The sequence below is a fragment of the Myotis nattereri genome (assembly GCF_964212035.1).
Source record: "Myotis nattereri genome assembly, chromosome: 8".
Taxonomy (NCBI): Eukaryota; Metazoa; Chordata; class Mammalia; order Chiroptera; family Vespertilionidae; genus Myotis; species Myotis nattereri.
In genome coordinates this window covers 72,894,753-72,914,773 of record NC_138083.1, presented here as the reverse complement: position 1 = coordinate 72,914,773, position 20,021 = coordinate 72,894,753, and the positions used below count along the sequence as shown (strand labels likewise).

Genomic DNA, 20,021 nt, shown 5'->3' with positions numbered 1-20,021 from the left:
TTTCTTAATGTCCCACCCCCCAACCACTGGTGATTTGGATATGCCTCCCCAACCCCAGTGTTCCCACAGCAACTGATGGCTGGCCATCTCATGTCTGTTATTCCTTGTACCGTATGGTAACCGTTGGGAAATGTCTATCTTCTGATCAGACTAGAAGCTCTTTCAAAATGATGATTAGGTCTTCTTAATATCTGTAGCATCGTACCCATCTACCACGATAGTTCCCCCTCCCTCATTCCTCAGGGAATATTGGTTGAATGAATAAATGTCCTCAGGGCAGAAAGGATGTCTTCTGGCGGGAAGACAAAGGAGGTATGTGAAAGTGGACTCCCTTCCTTGCTCTGAGCTACATGCCAGCTCCTACATCCTTGTTGCCTGTCCTCTCGTTCCATGACTCAAGGGTTGCCAGCTTTCCTGTTGGTTCTCTTCTTCGGCAAATGTCAACCTTTGCTGAGCTATTAAGGCAAAGGGCATTTCTGGTTGTTTTTGGGATTGCCAGCCTTAGCCTCCTTTCTGGATGTCAAGCAGATTCTTTTCTGAGGGTATCCAAATCTCAAAAGGGCAGCAGGTCCTTAGGCTAGGCACCATAGGCAGGGACAACTGCCAGAAGATACTGCTGCCCCCAAACTGGCAAATTCGAGACAGTGCCAGCATCCAAGGTCAAAATGCCAGGAGGTACCCAGGTGCCATTACACGAGGGGCCGTGGGCTAGGGCCAAAAGGAAAATAGAGGCCTTGGGAATGCCCAGGAGTCAAGTATAGATTAGACTTGCATCACTTAGAGCTCTTGGTCTTAAGTGACCCATCAGAGCTCCATCAAATAAAAGGGGGGACTTATTTAAAGGTACAGGAGCAGGAGTGAAATAAGGCCCCAGGGGGCAGTAGGAACCAGGGCTCTAACCTCCATCAGTGTCTTCTCTTTTTTCATTTACTTGTTGGTTACACATCTGTTCTGTAGGCCCTGTTGCTGGGTGCTGAGGAGTGAGTACTAAGCAAGATAGACGAGGTCCCCACCCTTCAATAGGGGAGATAGAAATAAAATCATTAATTACCCCCATTAGTAACTTAATAGCAATTGTGATAAATGTTGCAAAAGAAAAGGACTCTCCATGAGGGGCTCCTAATCAGCCTGGGGAAGAGGGAGACAGAGAGTAAGGGTGGGGAGGAGGATCACTTTGAGGAAATGATCTTAAAATTGGGCTTTAAAGCATTCATACGAATTAATCCCAAAGTATTTACCAGTAGATGTGATAGGGACAATTTCAATGGTCCATGGGTGAACATTTTTGTATTTATTCATAAACTAGACACCTGGCGCATGAAATTCATGCATGGTACAATCCCTAGGCCTGGTCTGTGATCAGGGCCATCTTCCCTGGCTGCCTGCAGCCACACTTCCCTCTCCCCCTCACCGCCACCCACCCCCAGTTCCCTGTTCACCATTGGGTGATCGGAGCCTGCTGCTGGGGAAAGGGACCGAGAGGTGGTCAGTGTGCCTCATAGTGACTGGTCAAGTGGTCATTCTGGTCATTCTGCTGTTAGGGCCAATTTGCATATTACCCTTTTATTATATAGGATGATTTCACAGACATTATTATTTCATATAGTATCATTTAGGATGAAAGTAAATAAAGAAGGGTACAATTTAAATATTAAGTAATAATAATGGAAGTGGTAATAGGACAAAAGTCACAAAGGTCACACTTGAATTAAGCAGACTATGCAGGGCCTTGGCAGCTACTTTAAGAATTTTGAACTTTAAACTAAGAATGATGGGAAGTATTGTGGGAAAGGGATGATGGTTAGATTTCGGTGTTGAGAAGATCACCTTAGCTACTGCTGGTGAGCACTATGGGAGAGGGCCAGACCGAAGCGGGCACCCCTGTTAGGCGTATACTGTATTTTAATAATACCAGCAAGAGATGATGCCTACTTGGACAGGTGTGTGGGCAGGGGAGAGAAGTAGAAAATTAAAGAAATGCTACCAGCTGGACTAATGAGAAATGAGGGAGAGGAAGATGTCCAGCGTGGAGCTTTTCTAGCCTGGTGGAGGAGGAAGATGGTGAGTTATCCAAGTGTAGATGTCAAGTAGGTGGTTGTAGGTCACATGTCTGTAATAGTTTAACTTCAGTAAAATAGGCGACTTCACAGAGCTAGTGTGTATACTCACTCAGAGCGCAGAGGACACAGTAAATGTTCCACAAACTGCAGTTCTGCCCCTCTCTGTCCCATAGCGTGCTAGTGTTCCAGCGGTGGTCAACGCTTGGCTGTGGTTGTGTTTACTCCAGGCCTCCTTCCCCCTGACCCCTTGCACCACCCTCTTTCTCGTCACAATTCCTGGCTCACAGTGGATGCTCAATGTATGTAGAATGAACGAAAGGATTTTGCGCCTCTTGTGCCCCAGGGCGTCCTGTACCCGGCTGAAAACTGGAACTGAACCAGATCTTTGGTTAGTTGTAAAATTAAATTTTAAGAAGTGTGCATGAAATAATACAGAAGTTGGAAAGCCTGGACAAAGGCCGGGGTGGGGGCTCCTCCCGCCAAGCGGCCTCCGAGTCTGATGAATGAGTGAGGAAGCGCTGGTGGGAGCTCTGGTACCCCCGTCACCAAGGCTGAGCAGTCCTGGGGAGATGCAGAAGCGGGCTATCACGTCCCGCCCGCCCGGCGCGGTCTGCCTTTAAAGGCCCACCACGTGGCCGCGCGGCCGGCCGGGTCCGGAGGCGGGTCCAGGCTGCGCCTGCGCACTGCCATCAGCGGGGACCGGGGTTCCGAGAAAAGGCTCCGGGAGAGGAAGAATAGGTGTAGGTTGCTGGGGGTGGGCGGCCGTGGGAGGAGCCGGCTCCTTATGCAAATCACAGCGTCACGCGTGGGCTAGGGGCGGGGCAGTCGATGCAAAACCAGGTACTCCTTTGGAAGCGCGAGGGGGCGGTCCCTCTTTCCACGAGTCTCTGACGTAGCAGACGTCCCGTTTAAAAGCGGCCGCGCAGGCGCAGTGAGTCGAAATGCGAACTTAGGCTGTTACACAACTGCTGGGGTCTGCTCTCGCCGCCGGCCCGGCAGTCTGAGCGTCGCCGCCGCCGCAGCCGCCGCCGCCGCCGCCTCAGCGTTCCCGGAGGCTCAGACCCTCCGCCCCCGCCCCCGCTTACCCGCGCCTCCGGGAGCCTCCGAGAGCCCCCGTCCGCCCGCACAGGCCGGTCCCGACCGCCTGCGTCTCCTCGGCGCCCCTTGCCGCCCGCCGCGCTCGCCGCTCCGGCCGAAATGAGTGGGGACCATCTGCACAACGATTCCCAGGTACAGCCCGACCTCCGCGCCCCGCCTCGGCCCCCCGCGGTCTCCGGCCCCGGCCCCGACCTCCCGCTTTGACAGGCCGGAGCCCCCGGCCAGGGGCGGTCGGCCAGAGGACATCTGACCTCCAGGCCCCGGACGAAAGCTCCGAAGTTACGGTGTGGGGGGATGGCTGCCCCCTCGGGCCCTCCCCGGGGCCCCCAACCCCTGGGGGGCGCAGGGAGGGCCAGGCCCCCGGTGCGCGCGCTCGCCGCCCGCGGGGTTCATGTCCCTGTTGTCTCATAGTCTCTCCTTTTCTCCCTCCAGATCGAAGCGGATTTCCGATTGAATGGTGAGTGTGCCCCCCGCCCCGACCCCGGGCCCCCCCGCTCCCCCCTTCCCCCCGTCGCCGGCCGCCTGCCCCGCGCCCGCCGGCGCCGGCAGAGGACAGACATGGCGTCCCAGAGACTAAGTCCGGGCTCCTCGCTCACCGGCCCCATTGTTCCCATCGGGCCGCCTCTAGACCTGCTTTCCGGGAACCCCAGCCCCCCCAGATCGCAGCCCTCCCGAGAGGGGGCAACGGAGACCCCGTGTCGCCTGCAGCCGGGCCTCGGGCAGCCTGTGCGGGTCCGGATTTCTCCCGGGAAAGTCGCCTTGTCGACAGTCGGGACTTAGTCTCTGCGCCATTTTCTTTTTCTCTCTCCTCTCCTCTCAGTGCCTGAGCCTTTCTCTCCCTCCCTCGGCTCCTTCCCGGAGCTGCCCAGAGAGAGCTCTCCGCAGAGCAGAGCCGTGTCCATCACAGCCCGCGCCGGGCAGGGAAGTGGGGGACGGAATTGTGACTATTTTTTTTTCCCCCCGCAAAGTGAACTTTATTTTGGGGCTAATTCCCCTTCTGCTGCTTGTTTCCTTTTCTGCATCCAGAATGAAAGCGTCCCTCTGGCAACTGTTGATTTTTTTTTTTTTTTTTTGGTAAGATGTTTATGATAGGAATTATGGCTGTAAAACTAAAGCCACCCTTTGTGGAGTTCTTCCTATTTTGAGATTGTTTTTCCCCAAGTTGTGTTGTTTGCAAAGGTAGTGAGTGGTACCTCCCTTCAAAAAGTTTACAAGTTCTCCATGGGCCACCCAATGTAAATGTTGAACTCAGGCATATTGATTTTAAAAAAATGAAGGTAAAGTGTTATTGACTAGAACTTTTCAAATGGCTGAGGTTCCTAAGGCAGCGCTTTTTAAGAAATGCAGTTTAGTGTACTTGTCAGGGGGAAAGGTTGTGGAGCATCTCATCATGGTCCTGGGGTATTGGCTTTGTCTTTTGGACTATGGAGAAGGGGAAAAAAAAAGATTTTATTTATTGAAACAAAGAGTGACCAGCAACCCATCCAGCTTCCTGTTCATTCTTTTTCAAAAGCCGCTGTGTTTTTTTTTTCAGGTATCAAGAGCTATTTGCTTCCCCCTGATCTTTATGTTTTTGAACTTGGTTCAGCCAAAGCAAGGCATTTATTCCTTGAATATTTTCACTTCAGTTACCCAGTGAAGATTCTCCCAGTAAAAGGCTTACTGTAACTTTGAGCCTTTTCGACGTTCTTGGTTAAGGAGATCTGGTGTGCTGGGAATTCCCACAAATTCTGTTGGTACATAATCTTGTTCAGTGGAGTTGGGGGGTCCAAGAACCTCTCCAATGGGAGAAGCTGATGAGTAGGTTTTCTGATGTTGTCATCAGCAGCCCATCATGTTAGCCTGCTCTACTGAGAGCAGCTGTATGTCCAGATTTTGAAGTGGTACTCTGGCAGGAGATAGGCCGGTTAAGTAAGAATGTGGCATTTCTTGAGCACCTAAAATGTGCCAAGCCCAGTGCTAGACCGCAGTGCTGCGCCTGCCCTCAATTCAGTGTATTGGGGGAGACATAATTAGTTAATTATAAGGTAGGTCCTGGGGCATATGTATACCCAAAGGGCTTTGGGGACTAGGGGACTTAATTTTGTCTGGGGGTGGGAAAGTTTCCCAGAAGGTGACTTCCGAGCTGGGTGTTATGCAAGACTACATAGATGCTAAGTGTCTTAACTATGTTTAGCCAACCCAGGATTTTAAAAGAGGGCGATGAGACCCCTGGAGTTCAGAAAACTTCAAAGAGTATAAATATGCTTCTTTGGGATGTGGGAGCAAAGAAAGGATGTGGCAGGTAAGGATGTAAGAAGTCCTTTTAAAACCTCTCTTGGAGAAAGGATCTTAATACAGAAAAAGTGTTCTTTTGACTTTCAGAATGGGGCTGAGTAGGTAATATATTTAGTAATGAAACAGAGTTTAGTACCTTCTCAGAAAGGTAGGTCGTCACTTAAATTATACAAAGGAAATATTGAATATGTGAGTGACTGTGGGCCATTTTTATAGAGGCTGGAGTAAACCGGCAATATTGACTTTTAGAATGTGTTGACTTGTAATAACAATAATTGCTAGTATTTACGGAATACATTCTATTTGCCAGGCGCAAATTGCAGCTCTTTCCATGGAGCATCTAATTTAATCTTCAGAAGGACACTTATGAGTTAGGTACTATCATCTCTATTTTACAGATGAGGAAATTGAGGCTTAAGTTTATTTACTAACTTGCTCAGGGCAGTGAGTTGAGCACTCCAAAGCTCACAGGCTTTAGCCACAATGCTATATATGTGATTCTGAGATGATTCTGATGATTCTGTTTGAAGCTGCTCTACTTTCTTACAGAGCTGAAAAAGGCAAGAGAGGTGAATTGGATAGTTCGTCATTTGCTTACTTTTTCATCTAAATCTGCTCCTTCAAGAGAAAAAGCACTTTCATTGCCTCCCCATCCTAAGAGTCTGACAATGGAATGATTATCTTGTGTGTAGAAGAAAGATGTAGAGTTAGTAACACTGTGCTTGCTCTATTAAGGAACACTGGTAATTAGCAATTGATTTATGTAACTATAAAAGACAGTTTTGAAAAAATAAAAATCAATGTTTAATTATGCTCATGACATGTCATTATTGAACTTTGTATTAAGAGTTTGCTTAAGCTCAATTTTAAGTGGACCTAACTTAAAGCCATCTTACAGATTAACTGTGCAAGTTCATATATTAAAGCAAACATCCCTCATTTTTCCTGCCCTCATCCCCTAAGTTCTAGAAGGTTTTGCCCTTTGGAGCGCATTCTTTACATTAGTTAAAACTATTGGCTGTTCTTAGAGATTTAGAACATTCTGACCCATACTCAATTGTTGAGAAAATCTTTTATATGTGAAATGTATTTATATTTAAAATATTGACCGTGAGCTGGGAGTTTCAGGAGTAGAAACTATATTCTCTTTTACCTAAGTTAAAAGACTTCCCTTCTAACTGTAATGGGCTGAGTCATGGTTACAGTACGGTCAGGCTATCAGTAGAGTTGATAGTGATAACATCAGGTTGGAGGGGTAGTGATCCTTTTGCTCTTTCAGAGACTTGAAGTCTGCCTATTTTGGAGTTGTGGGGTTCTTCCCTCCCCAGCATGAGCAAAGTAAGATGCTTGATTCCATCAGTGATTATTCTGAGGAATGTTATATGGGGTTGTAGTTTGACATCATCTTGTGTTGATTCTGGTTAGCTTAATGGATTCAAATGGGATGGGGGAATGAAATATAAATTGTTTCTGATGCTAGCAGATAGTTGTACTTCTGTGCGGTTGGGTGCAGATTGGGGTGGGGGATAGCTGATGATGTAGCTATCTGAAAGGTCCTATCACATTTTAAAAACGACAAACTTCTAATGAGAAGTCTGGCACATCTTCCTCCTCAATCCAAAAACACTTAAGCATCAGGCTCCAGTGTCGTCTTTCCCAGCGCTGTAGATTACTTGGGGCACCTTTTCAGAATTAGCAACCTGTTGTAGAATCTTTATACCACACTTAGATATAAAACTAAAGTTGCCTGTTAACATGTGTTTTTTATATTACCAGTATATCAGGACTCATAAACAAATTTTAGATTCTGATGTTCCGTGGTAAAACAAGAAAATCTAGGAGTTACTAAAGGAATCTGAAATACCTCATGGTTTGAAAGGTGAATACTGGATTAATGCTAATTGTTATCAACTCACACTTTTCTTTGCTAAGTAAGGTAAAATGGAAAATATGAACCCAGGGTCAGTCCCCAAATCTCATTTTAACCAATAGTAGAAAAAACTTTTTTGAATCTGATTATTTTCTTTAACATCAGCATAAAAATGGGTAATTGTGAGAGTTTGAAAAAGGGATTTGTTCATTTGTTCTGGGTCTTAGTGAATTAGTATTCATTTATACATTATACAGTGCCAAGGATTCCTAACATATCTTAAAAGCTTATATTGCAAAATTAAGCTCTTGGGTTTTATTGTTTTTGGCATGTGGGGATGGGGAGGTGTGCAAAAAATGCCTGCCTTTTTAGTCTGTAAGTATGTTAGAGAAAGCTTTGTGTTGTCTATTAATTATAATAACAGTTATCTTCTGCTGATGGTATGGGAAATGATTCTGTTGTACTTTCTAGATGTTATTTCACGTTAGGAGCCTTCAGATTATACTGAAATTATTATTTCATGTTAGTTGGGTGTGCAATGGGTGTGTATGTTACAGGTTTTTAACAACTTCTGCCATACTTTCAGTGCAAAATCTGGTTTTCCTCAAACCCATAGTTTTTTCCCCAGAAGCATGTTTTGTGTGGGATTGCATTCTTTCCATATGAAACTACGTTGAACACAAATAAAGCTTTAGGTTCACTTAGAAAGTGGACAAAATTGTAATTATTTACATTTGAATGAAGCTATGGAAATTATTGAAATGAGTATTTGATCTGGGACCCTGAGTTTAAAACCCTCTTGAAAAGTAAAATGTAATCAATTCGTTGCATTGAGAGGTGGAAGAAAGTCAGTTGAGTGACTTTTCTGTGTCCTGTGGTTTAGTTGATCTGACTGCCCTTAATTAACTTGAAACCATTAACTTCTCATAATAAAGGCATTGGAAAAAATGTTTGAGAATTTGGCTTCTTAAGGTAAAAAGTTGGGGATGGGAGAAGTTCCTAACTGGTCCTTAAGAAGTGAATGAGGTATTGTGTTTAAAGGAAGCTTTCAATTGTGTTTAAACTTTGAGCAGTAATAGTCTTTTCTCTCTATTTCCATGCATAGTAAATCTGAAGTTTGAGAAGCAGCTTTCCATCTCCAGGGCTCCACACCAGTAGTTGAAGTAGGAAATCTAAAATAAAGTAGAGGCAAATAGCATGGAATGATTAGCATTTTGCCAACCCTCACCCTTTCCCCACAACCTGCCTATCTAGGTGTCTGCAGTGTGCTCTGCGCTGATAGCCTAAGTCCTAGGAACGGGGGATAAAGATATGGGGAGTACGGTAGCCTCAACTATATTAGGTGGGAAAAGCTTTATAGTTTATAGTGGAATATCTGTTAGGTATTAATGGTATTTTTGGTAGTGTTATAGAAAATGACTAATAGTTTGCTGAGGTGATTTAATAGCAAATAAATGTTTAACATGATTTTTATTCTATATGTTCAGGAAAGATTCTAAATTTTCTTTAAACTGGGAGAGAAGTGACTTTGCTGATTAAGTCAAGTATATCTCTATGGTTTATGGGTTGTAATATCATCAAGCTAGATAACCCCTTATCAAAATCTGTATTAATGGCTGTCATTTATGTCTCCATATTTTAGAAAAGAAACTCCAAGTGAGCTAGGAAATTTAAGTTTTAAATTTATTTTTGGTAGCTATTCATTTTTAATTTGTTGTCTTAAGTTTTTAGATCCATTCATTTATCTCCCTGCCACTTTGACCTTATATACTATTCTTGAAATATTTTCTGAAATGTCTAGCAAATACTTATTTTTATTTTTATTTTTTAAACATTTTTATTGATTTCAGAGAGGGAGAGGAAGAGAGAGAGAGAAGCATCAATGATGAGAGAGAATCATTGATTGGCTGCCTCCTGCACAACCTCCATGGGGATCGAGCCCAAAATCCAGGCATATGCCCTGACTGGGAATCTGTGACCTCCTGGTTCACAGGTTGGTGCTCAACCACTGAGCCACATCGGCTGGGCAGATATTTTTATTTACATCTCCCTTCTGCCCTCCTGATTAGATTTGGGGTAAGGTGCATCTCTACCAGGCCTTCAATTCCTCTTTGAGCCTTTGAAGTTAACTTTGTGTCTTTGGATTTAAGGAGCCAAAGGACTCAGTTCATTAGCATTTCTGAAACACCTAGATAAGCTCCAATAAAAGGTGTTAAAGCAATCAGGGATGTTGGGGACTTTATTTCTCTTTGGTGTTGAATATATTGAGAACAAGATAAGTAGATTCCTGGGTATTCTGACATTTTCCTGTATGTATTTTAACAACAAAAACAAATCAGTCAACCCTTGAACCCAGTAGTCTTTGTATTTTTCTTAGCACAGCCTAGCAAAGATAGATGCTTGGGAGATTTCTTGGAGGAGATATCCTTGTCGATTTGGTCCCCTCCCCTTATACCCCACCCAAAAATTTTATGTTGAAGGTTAGTCTTATAACAGAATTCATTAGAAATGTACCCTTTGCTGTTTAGTAAAAGTTCAGATTTTGATCTTGCTACTATATATGAATGCCCAGATACATAAAGCTTCATAGGCAAAATACTGGTTGGGCAGAAGACTTACCTAGCAGGTATCAGGATAGGTGGATTAGGGGATCTCATTGGCTAAGACCCCCTTACTTTACCCAATTCCTATAACCCCTTTATTTCTTCTTTTTTTAAAAATATATTTTATTGATTTTTTACAGAGAGGAAGGGAGAGAGATAGATAGCCAGAAACATCAATGAGAGAGAAACATCGATCAGCCGCCTCCTGCACACCTCCCACTGGGGATGTGCCTGCAACCAAGGTACATGCCCTTGACCGGAATCGAACCTGGGATCTTTCAGTCCGCAGGCCAACGCTCTATCCACTGAGCCAAACTGGTTATGGCCCCCTTTATTTCTTTTTTAAAAAGGTATTTTTATTGGTTTCAGAGAGGAAGAGAAACATCAATGCTGAGAATCATTGATAGGCTGCCTCCTGCACGCCCCCTGCTGGGGATTGAGCCCACAACCTGGCACGTGCCCTGACGGGATTGGAACTGTGACCTCCTGGTTCATAGGTCGACACTCAACCACTGAGCCACACCAGCCACACCTCCCTTTATTTCTTTGTAGTTAGCTGTCACAGCTCTTGCATAGCAGCAGAAGGGGAAATGAGAAGAAAGGAACTAATTTTGAGAGTTTAGTAAACATGTTTTTGTATTCATCAAATCTGAATTTAATGCAAATAATACAGATTACATAGGTTTGTGGGAGAAGCAGGGACCAGGAAAGGAAACTTTCTTTTTACACCTTCTCACCTCCCCTTTTTGGTAGTATACTGCCTTTCAGATTCCAGAAATCCCACTCAGGTTGTAGTTTGTAAGCTTCTAGTACAGATGTCACAGCCTGCCCTTAATTATCTGCTGATAGAGATATCTTAGACCCCTTGCACCTGGAATGTTAGGTCTTCAGGAGATGCTTTGGTGTTAAGGCTGGAACCAGGTTGATATTGAAGGGTATCAGTGATGAAGAGGGAGGTTATGGGGAGATAGCATACTCTTGAGCAGCTGTGGTAAAATAGAAAATTGGAATAGAAATCGGAAAAATCTAGATAAATCCCTGTTCTTACTATGAAACTTGCTCTGGCCACTATACTTTGTTTTGTCATGTACAAACAAGGATGTTATTTCTATTTTTCACACACTATTGAGAAATAAGTGAGTATGTGAACGTGCCTCTCTATTCACATTTTAAAATTTAAACGTTGGCAGACAGCTTCTACTTTGAAATGGATCTTCACTTTGAATATTAGGTTCGAAGTGGTGATGTTGGTAACTCCTTCCTTCACTGGTATTCCTTGTTAATGCTTTCAGTTTTTTCTGACAGTTGCATAGTAAACAGTAGCATATAACAAGAGTTGGTTGAATCTTCACCTAACTGAACTGCATAGCCTACACTGATCTCTTCCACCTATCAAGCAATCACTGTGAAATAAGAGGTGGCGTATCTATGTCTAGGTTTGGGAAAGTAGGAGCCCAATGTATATCTGGTTCCTACTTTTCTATAAGAACAAGTCTAAGGCAAGGTGGTCATCGCTAAAAAAAAGCTCTTCCAGCTATAGAGAAGACGGGCATAGAAATGAAAGAAGTGTATTGATGTGACTAATTTCTCAGTCCTTTCCTATGGATTTTCAATAAAAGATACCCAGAGCTTTACCTTTTAGATACATTTAATAAATGAAATGCCAAATTCATTATTTGTGATTTTTTTTTTTTAACCACAAAATACAGTGTATCTTGTGTCAACATGTTTTTTCAAAGGCCACTATTTTACTTCTCCCCTAACATTTTTTAAATGAGAAAATTCAAAGCATCCAAGTTACCTTAATTTTTCATGTATCCATATGGTTAAAGTGACCAACTCAACTTCCCGTGAAATAGTAATTCCTGGGAAAAAGAACCCCTTAAATCAGTGGTTCTCAACCTTCTGGCCCTTTAAATACAGTTCCTCATGTTGTGACCCAACCATAAAATTATCATCGTTGCTACTTCATAACTGTAATGTTGCTACTGTTATGAATCGTAATGTAAATACCTGATATGCAGGATGGTCTTAGGCGACCCCTGTGAAAGGGTCATTCGACCGCCAAAGGGGTCGCGACCCACAGGTTGAGAACTGCTGCCTTAAATAATAAAGCTGAGGTAGGTATGAGAATTTAAGTAGTGAACACCATGTTAACAGTCTTGTGTAAGTCCCAAGTTGAGAGATTAAAAAAAATGTAGTCAGCAGACATTTCAGTAATGGCTCATAAGTCTAGCTAATGTTGAGTATTGAATTGTCTTGAACATGTTATTTTGGAAGTGCTACTTGAAAATAAACCAGAGTCAGGGGTATGTTCACTAATGTCCATTCGATGAAGCCAAAAGGATCTTAGTAGAGGTCTTCCACAAAGGATTATCAGATAAGCATCACAATAGGAGCAGACTTCAAAATTAATATTCAATCAAAGGTAGGCCAGAGAATGTAATTTTGTAGAATAGAAACTACAGAATAGGGTCTAATTTTAAAGAGTCTTCCAAGACTCTGGCTGGTGTGGCTCAGTTGATGGGTGTTGTCCTGTGTATGAAAGGTTGCCAGTTTGACTCCTGTTCAAGGGCACAACCTGGGTTGCCAGCTCAATCCCTTGTAGGGGGCCTACAGGAGGCAGATGATTGATGTACTCTCACATCAATGTTTCCCTCTTCCTTCCTCTCTAAAAAATCAATCAATTAAAAAATATATAAACGTTTTAGGAATGTTTGGTTCTTAAAGTATATGGGAAAAAACCTGTGGGAATGTGAATATTTGTTAATATTGCATGGCTATACTGCCCTCAGTATGAGTCCAAAATAGGATTGGATTTTTTTTTTTAATATATTTTATTGATTTTTCACAGAGAGGAAGGGAGAGAGATAGAAAGTTAGAAACATCGATGAGAGAGAAACATCGATCAGCTGCCTCCTGCACATCTCCCACTGGGGATGTGCCCGCAACCCAGGTACATGCCCTTGACCGGAATCGAACCTGGGACCTTTCAGTCCGCAGGCCGACGCTCTATCCACTGAGCCAAACCGGTTTCGGCAGGATTGGATTTTTTAAAATACATTTTTATTGATTTCAGAGAGGAAAGGAGAGGGGGAGAGAGAAACATCAATGATGAGATAATCATTAATTGGCTGCCTCCTGCACATTCCCTACTAGGGACCAAGCCCACAATCCAGGCATGTGCCCTGACCAGGAATCAAACTGTGACGTGACCTCCTGGTTCATAGGTCCACGCTCAACCACTGAACCACACCAGCTGGATAGAATTGGATTTTTAAAAGGCTGCAAAACTTTGGTTTCTTTCTTTTATATAATTTTTCTGATTCAGGATGTTAATAGTTTTGGAGGGATTGGGTGGGGCTACCCCCTTCCCCCCGCCCTGCCCCAAGTCAGGCAACCTGATATAGTGGAAAGGATAGAGACTCTCAGCCAAGGGGAAGTTAACCTCCGAGTCTTAGTTCTTCACCTGTGAACTGTCGGAATACTTAACCCCACAAGGTTGAGGATTAAAGAGCATGTGAGGATCACTGGAGAAAGGTAAAGCTTAGAACAAAATTTTTAGTTCCTTGTCAGTCCTTAAAAAATCCCAAACACCTTTTTCAGAGATTGTTTCATTAGTCTTTTGTACAAAGGAAACTTCTTTAATTTCTTGAAATTTTGGTATTGTGAGATTGTACTCAAGGGGGGGAGGGTCACTAGGGAGCTCGAGTATGCTCCTCTTGCTTTGAATCTGAGACAGGCTGGCTCAGGGTACAGACTTGCCTTGACTTTGTGGCCCTGTACAAATCACTTGTTACTTGTAAGTTAAATTATAGTTTAAGAATCTTTGGCAGTGAGTAACTTTCTCCCCTTTGAATTTGGGATAGTGCAAAAGGTTACATATAAGCTAAGAATTTCATGTTTCATTGCAAATGGAAAATTTAAGTTGCCATATTCATTAATTCAAACATTCAGAAAGTAAATACTAGTAACGACTAGACACAGGTAAACAAGATAAACCCATATGGCTCTAAGAACAAACATTCTGAAGTTAGTCTGTTGTAGGTCTGTACAGTCACTTTCTCCATTGAGATTTCCATATTTTTCACTGGTCCATGGGACAAAGGCTCCTGTCATACCAGGGTGAATGGGGATGGATGGTACTTTCTGGCAGTTAATGCTTTAGTGAAAGAGTGATTTAGAGAGAGTAGTTCCCAGTACTAGGAGGTTTGTTTTGTTTTGTTTTTCCTTAAAATTGGAAACCTAGGTTCTTACATTTCCAAAGATGTTCAGATTCATAACTGTTCTAGAAAATCTTTATTTTTAGGATGCCTCTAAGCTCATTAAACCTTTTCACATGTAATAGAAGAATAGTTTAAAGTTCTATACATTTATTTCTCAGTGTTTCTTTGTATCAGACACCTGTACTGAATGAATTTTAGAATAGTAGGTTTTCAGGTAGATTTGTCAGAGTGACTAGAAATGTAATAAAGAGTGTGAAATCACCATCTTTGTAAATTTGAGAAACTAAAATCTTAGGGATTAGACCAGCCGTGGGCAAACTACGGCTTGCGGGCCGGATCCGGCCCGTTTGAAATGAATAAAACTAAAAAGAAAAGACCGTACCCTTTTATGTAATGATGTTTACTTTGAATTTATATTAGTTCACACAAACACTCCATCCATGCTTTTGTTAAGGCCCTCCGGTCCAGTTTAAGAACCCATTGTGGCCCTCGAGTCAAAAAGTTTGCCCACCCCTGGATTAGACTCAGTACTTAAACTCCTGGGAAACTAATTTCATGAAACACTTTGAATATATTTACTATTATAATTCCTTCCTAATCATGCAATATTTTGATATGGACAATACACTAAAGCTGTTAAACTCAGGAAGGGTCATAGTACATAGAGGTATTACTATATAGTGATTTGAGTACTGGAAAAGTGATTGAGACTAAATGTTAGACTTAACTGTACCTTATTCTTAACAGTCAGTGTGTTTTCACCGGAATGGATGCAATGTCGGTAGTTCTTGCTATTTAACATTAGAGATAAACAAGAGCCTCGGGGAATTGATCATACCTCAGAACCTGTTTCATAATTTTTCATGGTTTCAGTTAACCTTTTCAAAAGGAACCAAAAAAGGAGAAGATGAACACAATTGACTAGTCTTTGTAACTGCCACTTGTTACACTTCCAAACAAGAAGCTCTCCAAGGCCAGATACCCCAACTCTGTGAAGTCTCCCTTAGCAGTGCAGAAATCCTGGGCAGATGGGGTGGGCTCAGTGGAGGTTCAGCTGGTGATAGTTTGACGATAGTTACTACTTTTTCCCCTTAAAAATCAAATCACCTTCTTCCCTTGTGTGATATAAAAATAGGCATTTCAGCAGAACTAATCCTTTGTAGATGTTAGCACCAACTACCCTAATCTCAGAATGTTGGGAAAGTTGTCCGTTAGCAGAAGTATGTTGTTTTCTCTGTGGGGAAATGGATTCAAGTTGGGCAAACAAGAAGTTAAAAATTTTCTCCTTGCCCTGGCTGGTTTGGATCAGTGGTTAGAGTGTCAGCCTGCAGACTGAAGGGTTGCAGGTTCGATTCTGGTCCAGGGCACGTACCTCAGTTGCAGGCTCTATCCCTGGCCTAGGTCAGGATGCATGCAGGAAGCAACCATTAGGGAGGCAGCCAGTCAATGTGTCCCTCTCACATCAGTGTTTCCCTTCCTCCCACTCTCTCAAAATCAATGGAAAGAATATCCTTGAGTGAGGATTAACAAACAAAAAAAATTGTTTTTTTCTCCTTATAGTCCTGAAAATACTATAGAACTCCTTTAGGACTTGAGGTAACTCTAGAATTGAGATGTCAGATAATCTTGAGCTCAGATTTTTAGGGAAATAGTTTTAAAGTTATAATACAATATGATGAAATGTATCCATAAGTGACTGAAAACATAGTAAAAGTGTTTGCATAAGACTGGAAGAACATCAAGCAGAATCCACACTGATTGCACATAGGTAAATATGTAGGCCAGTAGGTGCTATTGTACAAAAGTGGAGATACTTTGCTAAGTGCTTTTATTGAAAACATTTTGTTGTTTTTTAAAGGTCTTCTCCAGCCACCCTATTTCCTGAAAATAAAGTTCAGTGTGCATTCTTTTCCCACAAATCTATGATCCTGTTTTGTTCTGTTCAAGTATTTCTTTTTACTTAGAGTGCCTCTTGGGTTTAAATAAGTATACCCAGGACTTCTCCAATTTATCACCTATTTTTAGGAAGGAAGGCAGTATTCTAAGCTCCTTAGAAATATCTCAGAGCCTGTTTTAGTATTGAAGGCACAGTCATAGATACTCTGTTTCCTTTCTAGTGATGTCTGTCTGCAGTCACCACTTAACCCCATGCCAGAAGTGACCACTTTTCTCTGGCTTTCACGGAGTCCTTGTCCTGTTCCAGTTTTTCATTCTGGTCTGGAGAAATTTTCATGTTTTCTTACTTTATTAGGAAGTCGGCAAGATTATTATTTAATTCTGTATGTTCAATAAAGAGGCCTTCAACAAATATTGTGAAATGAGAAGACCTCAGCTGATTGAAGATCAAATGAGAAACATTGAGAGCTTTCCACTAAATTTTCGTTGTAACATGTATAAGAATCACCTGGGAGTGTTTAGTACAAATACATACAGTGGGGCCTTGACTTATGAGTGTCCAGAATAACGAGTTTTTTGAGATACCAGCTGTCTCTCGGCTGATTTTTTGCATTGAGTTGACAGAGTAATTTGAGTTAACGAGCTCCGTCTCGGAAGGAATTAAACTCGTAAGTCAAGGCCCCACTGTATTCCTAGTCTTATGTCTCTAAGTTGATTCTGTAGTTAAGTATACTGAGAAATCTGCATTTTAAATATATCTTAACAATCTTAGGTGACTCTGATTAATGCAGGTGATCATAAGTGACCTTTGGAGAATCTGATTTATCTGGATTTTACTGTTGTAAATGGCTAAGATGGGTGTTTTGCCTCATTTGACTAAGGTACTCAATTGGTTGAGCTCTTAAGCTTATAGGATTTTTAAAAAAGGAACAGAACAGTATTTTCCAAAATAAGTTTATTAAAGCTTGATAATTATCCCACTCTAATTTAAATAAATATCTTCTACCTTTCAATGAGCATTTACCTAAATAGCAGATACTTAACTGCCTTTGCAGCTGTTTACTATGTGTCTTGTCAGAATCTGAATCCTTTCTCTTACTTCCACGTTTAACAAGCTTGTTTGATTCTGATGTCATCTTTTAGGATTGGGTGACTAAATGGAGCACAAAGTGAGAGGTTGTTTTCATGCTAATACCTATTCCTAGGATGGTTAAGGCGGGGCTTTAGTGGAATGCTGAGGATCTAATCTTTGTAGGTCACTCCCCTGAGATTAAGTTAGGGGTCTTTAAACTATTGATGGCAGTGATTGAAATGGGAGTATTTGAATAGAGCAGTGATTCTTAAAGTGTGGTTTCCTGATCACCAGCATTAGCATTGTCTAGGAACTTGGAAATGCAGTTTCATCCATACCTACCTCTGGGAGTGGGGGCTCAAACATCTAGGTTTTAAGGAGTCAAGTAGGTGCTCTGATGCACACTAAGGTTTCAGAACCAGTGGAATAGAGTAAGATTTGAAGTTATTTCTCCTGTTGAGCCTCGCATTTTTAGGAAGAATGAAAGACAGTTGGCAAAGTCCACCTGCTCCCCAGTGAAATATAACGTTGGGTTCAACTCTTTGTTAGCTGGGTGGCCTTGAGCAAATCACAGCTCTATCCTAGTTTTCTCATCTGTAAAAATAGGGATAATAGCTACCTCAGAATCATATGAAAGAGCACCTAGTATCTATCTGGTCCTGCTATTTCCCCAAAGTCAAATAATTGACAAGAATAAGATAAGTTGACTGATCAAAATAAACTTCTGATCAAATTCTTTAGTCACAATATTTATATGATGCCTAGAACTAGTATTATAGTGATTCAGCCTCTTTAAGCAGTGCTCTTTGTTTATTTTTTTCACAAGGTGGATAGCTGGGCCTCAGTAGTTGTTTAGTACTTGTACTTCCTTATAATTATGAAGTTGGAGTAATTCATAATGGGAGGAGGGTCCTCTGCAACATAAAAAGGAGCCAGTTACATAGCACCAGAAAGGCTTCTAAACAATCTGTGCTCAGGCTTAGTCTTTCTACACTTGTCTTCCAGAGACTGTCCTGTGCATGTCAAGCACCCTCCTTAGTGGTACTCTAGACAATGAAGGCCCCAGGTTTGAATTAGTAGTAATAGGATGTGTGAAGCAACACATCAACACACTTGACACCTTTATGGCTAGACAGCTTGTGGACTTGTTGGCATTTTGAGGCCTATGTCCATTGGAAACAAGCTGCTTAAGCTGAGCTGTGGATTTCTGTGTAGCTTCGGCACAAGGTTTGTACTCACGTTCACGACTTCTCAGGCATTAAGGGCTCACTTAATTACAAGCAAAGGAGAACAAGTTGGCAGGAATGAACTTGTCCTAATTGAGCTGGTACATTTTCAGGTTAGACAAGTCCTTTTTCCCCTTTAAGTTCTGCCTCCTGGAAAAGCAGAAGCATTTTCAGTGCAGGGGTGTGCTTGTGACTCACTACAAAGAGTATATGAAATGCAAATGCCCTCATAAGGGCCTTGTACTGCTTAATTACTTTAGGAGGCAAGAGTAAAAAATTCCAACTTTGTCTTCTATTTGAGAACAAAGATGTGTTGGTAAAATGGAATTTGTTTGCCATACTCCTGAAGCTTAAAATAATTGCTCTATCTAGGTTTAATTTCTACTTCGGTGGCCAGCACTCATTGAGGCTGTGATTCTCCAGGAGCCCTGTGCAGCAGTGGCCTGCTTTTTGAGATGGCCACTTTAGCCAGGCAAACTTCTGGCTGGCCGTAAGGAACTACACACCATGTAGAGCTTTGCCATGTAGGCAAAAGGCCTCTGACCTGGGGTCCAGCAGGGGAGTTGGTGTAGGCAAGGCATTCAGACAAAGAAGGTCTCAACTGGACTTTATCAGCTGTGACCAGAGCAAAATCACACTACATGGTACCTCCTTCTCCCTACCAGTAAAAGGAAGGTGTTGACCTGGATCCAAGTGCTTGTCAGTCAGCACCGATTGAAATAGAACTTTCACTGACAGCAGAACTTTCTGTCATGATGGAAATGTTCTGTACCTGTGGTGTCCCATATGGTAGCTCTTAGTCATATGAGACTGTTGAGTCCTTGAAATGTGGCTAGTGTGGCCTAAGAGCTTAATTTTTAAATTTCATTTTACTTAAGATTAAAATAGCTACATATGTGGCTAGTAGCTACCATATTGGATAGCACAGTTCTAGATAAAATTTAGGTAAGAGTAGAGAGATTCAGGTTTATATTTTGCTTGGAATATGGATGGCTGGAGCTCTTGGAACTTAAAAATCCAAAACAGGTGTAAATTCAGTGTATTATAAGTTTGAGAAACAGTCTTCCTTCTGTGTGCATACATTACCTTAGCTTGGGTGACATTCTAAGAGAACTTATGACTGGTAAGTTGTTTTTACTAAAGCAGTCGGAAGACCAGACAGTTCTCCATTGTACTTTAGTACTACACAAAGATGAACATTTAAGGCCTTTTGGATTGAATAAATTATCATTTTAGCAACCCTATCAGGTAGGCCATGTCCATTTTGTAGGTGACAAAACAGATTAACTTACATTTATATGCACCTTTAACCTTTAAAGTGGATGGAAGATATTAGTTTGCAACTTCATTTAAAATTGCAGGTTTTTAGCATGTTGCTATAACAAGTTAAATATGTATTTGTTAAATTGTACTCAAGTAATGAGTGAATGACTATAAGGATAAAGAATCTAAGATTGTATATGCAAGCAGACACACTCAAGAAGTTAACTCATCCAAGATGTTGCTGATAGTAAAAGCAGGTCAGAACAGTGCTTTACACCCAACCTGGGGTCTTCCTCTCTTTTGCATGCTTGTAGTGAATGTAGGCTGCCTCTTATAAGTCATCTAGCCCACAGTTAGCTAGACAGCAGTAGTCTGCCGGAACAAATGGGATTGTATCCTTGGCCACTGTGCGAACCACTGACATGGTGGA

At 42.2% G+C, this 20,021-nt stretch overlaps 1 protein-coding gene across 1 annotated transcript in view; it reads left to right on the top strand.

The window, feature by feature from the left end:
* Positions 1–2,887: 2,887 nt before the first annotated feature.
* TOP1 (DNA topoisomerase I) overlaps positions 2,888–20,021 on the top strand; it is a 92,409-nt gene continuing 75,275 nt past the window's right edge. Inside the window, exons 1-2 of the mRNA XM_081096956.1 lie at positions 2,888–3,290; positions 3,591–3,615. Of these exons, the coding sequence (XP_080953082.1) occupies positions 3,258–3,290; positions 3,591–3,615 (58 nt within the window). The 5' untranslated portion in view covers positions 2,888–3,257. The remainder of the gene's footprint in view (positions 3,291–3,590; positions 3,616–20,021) is intronic.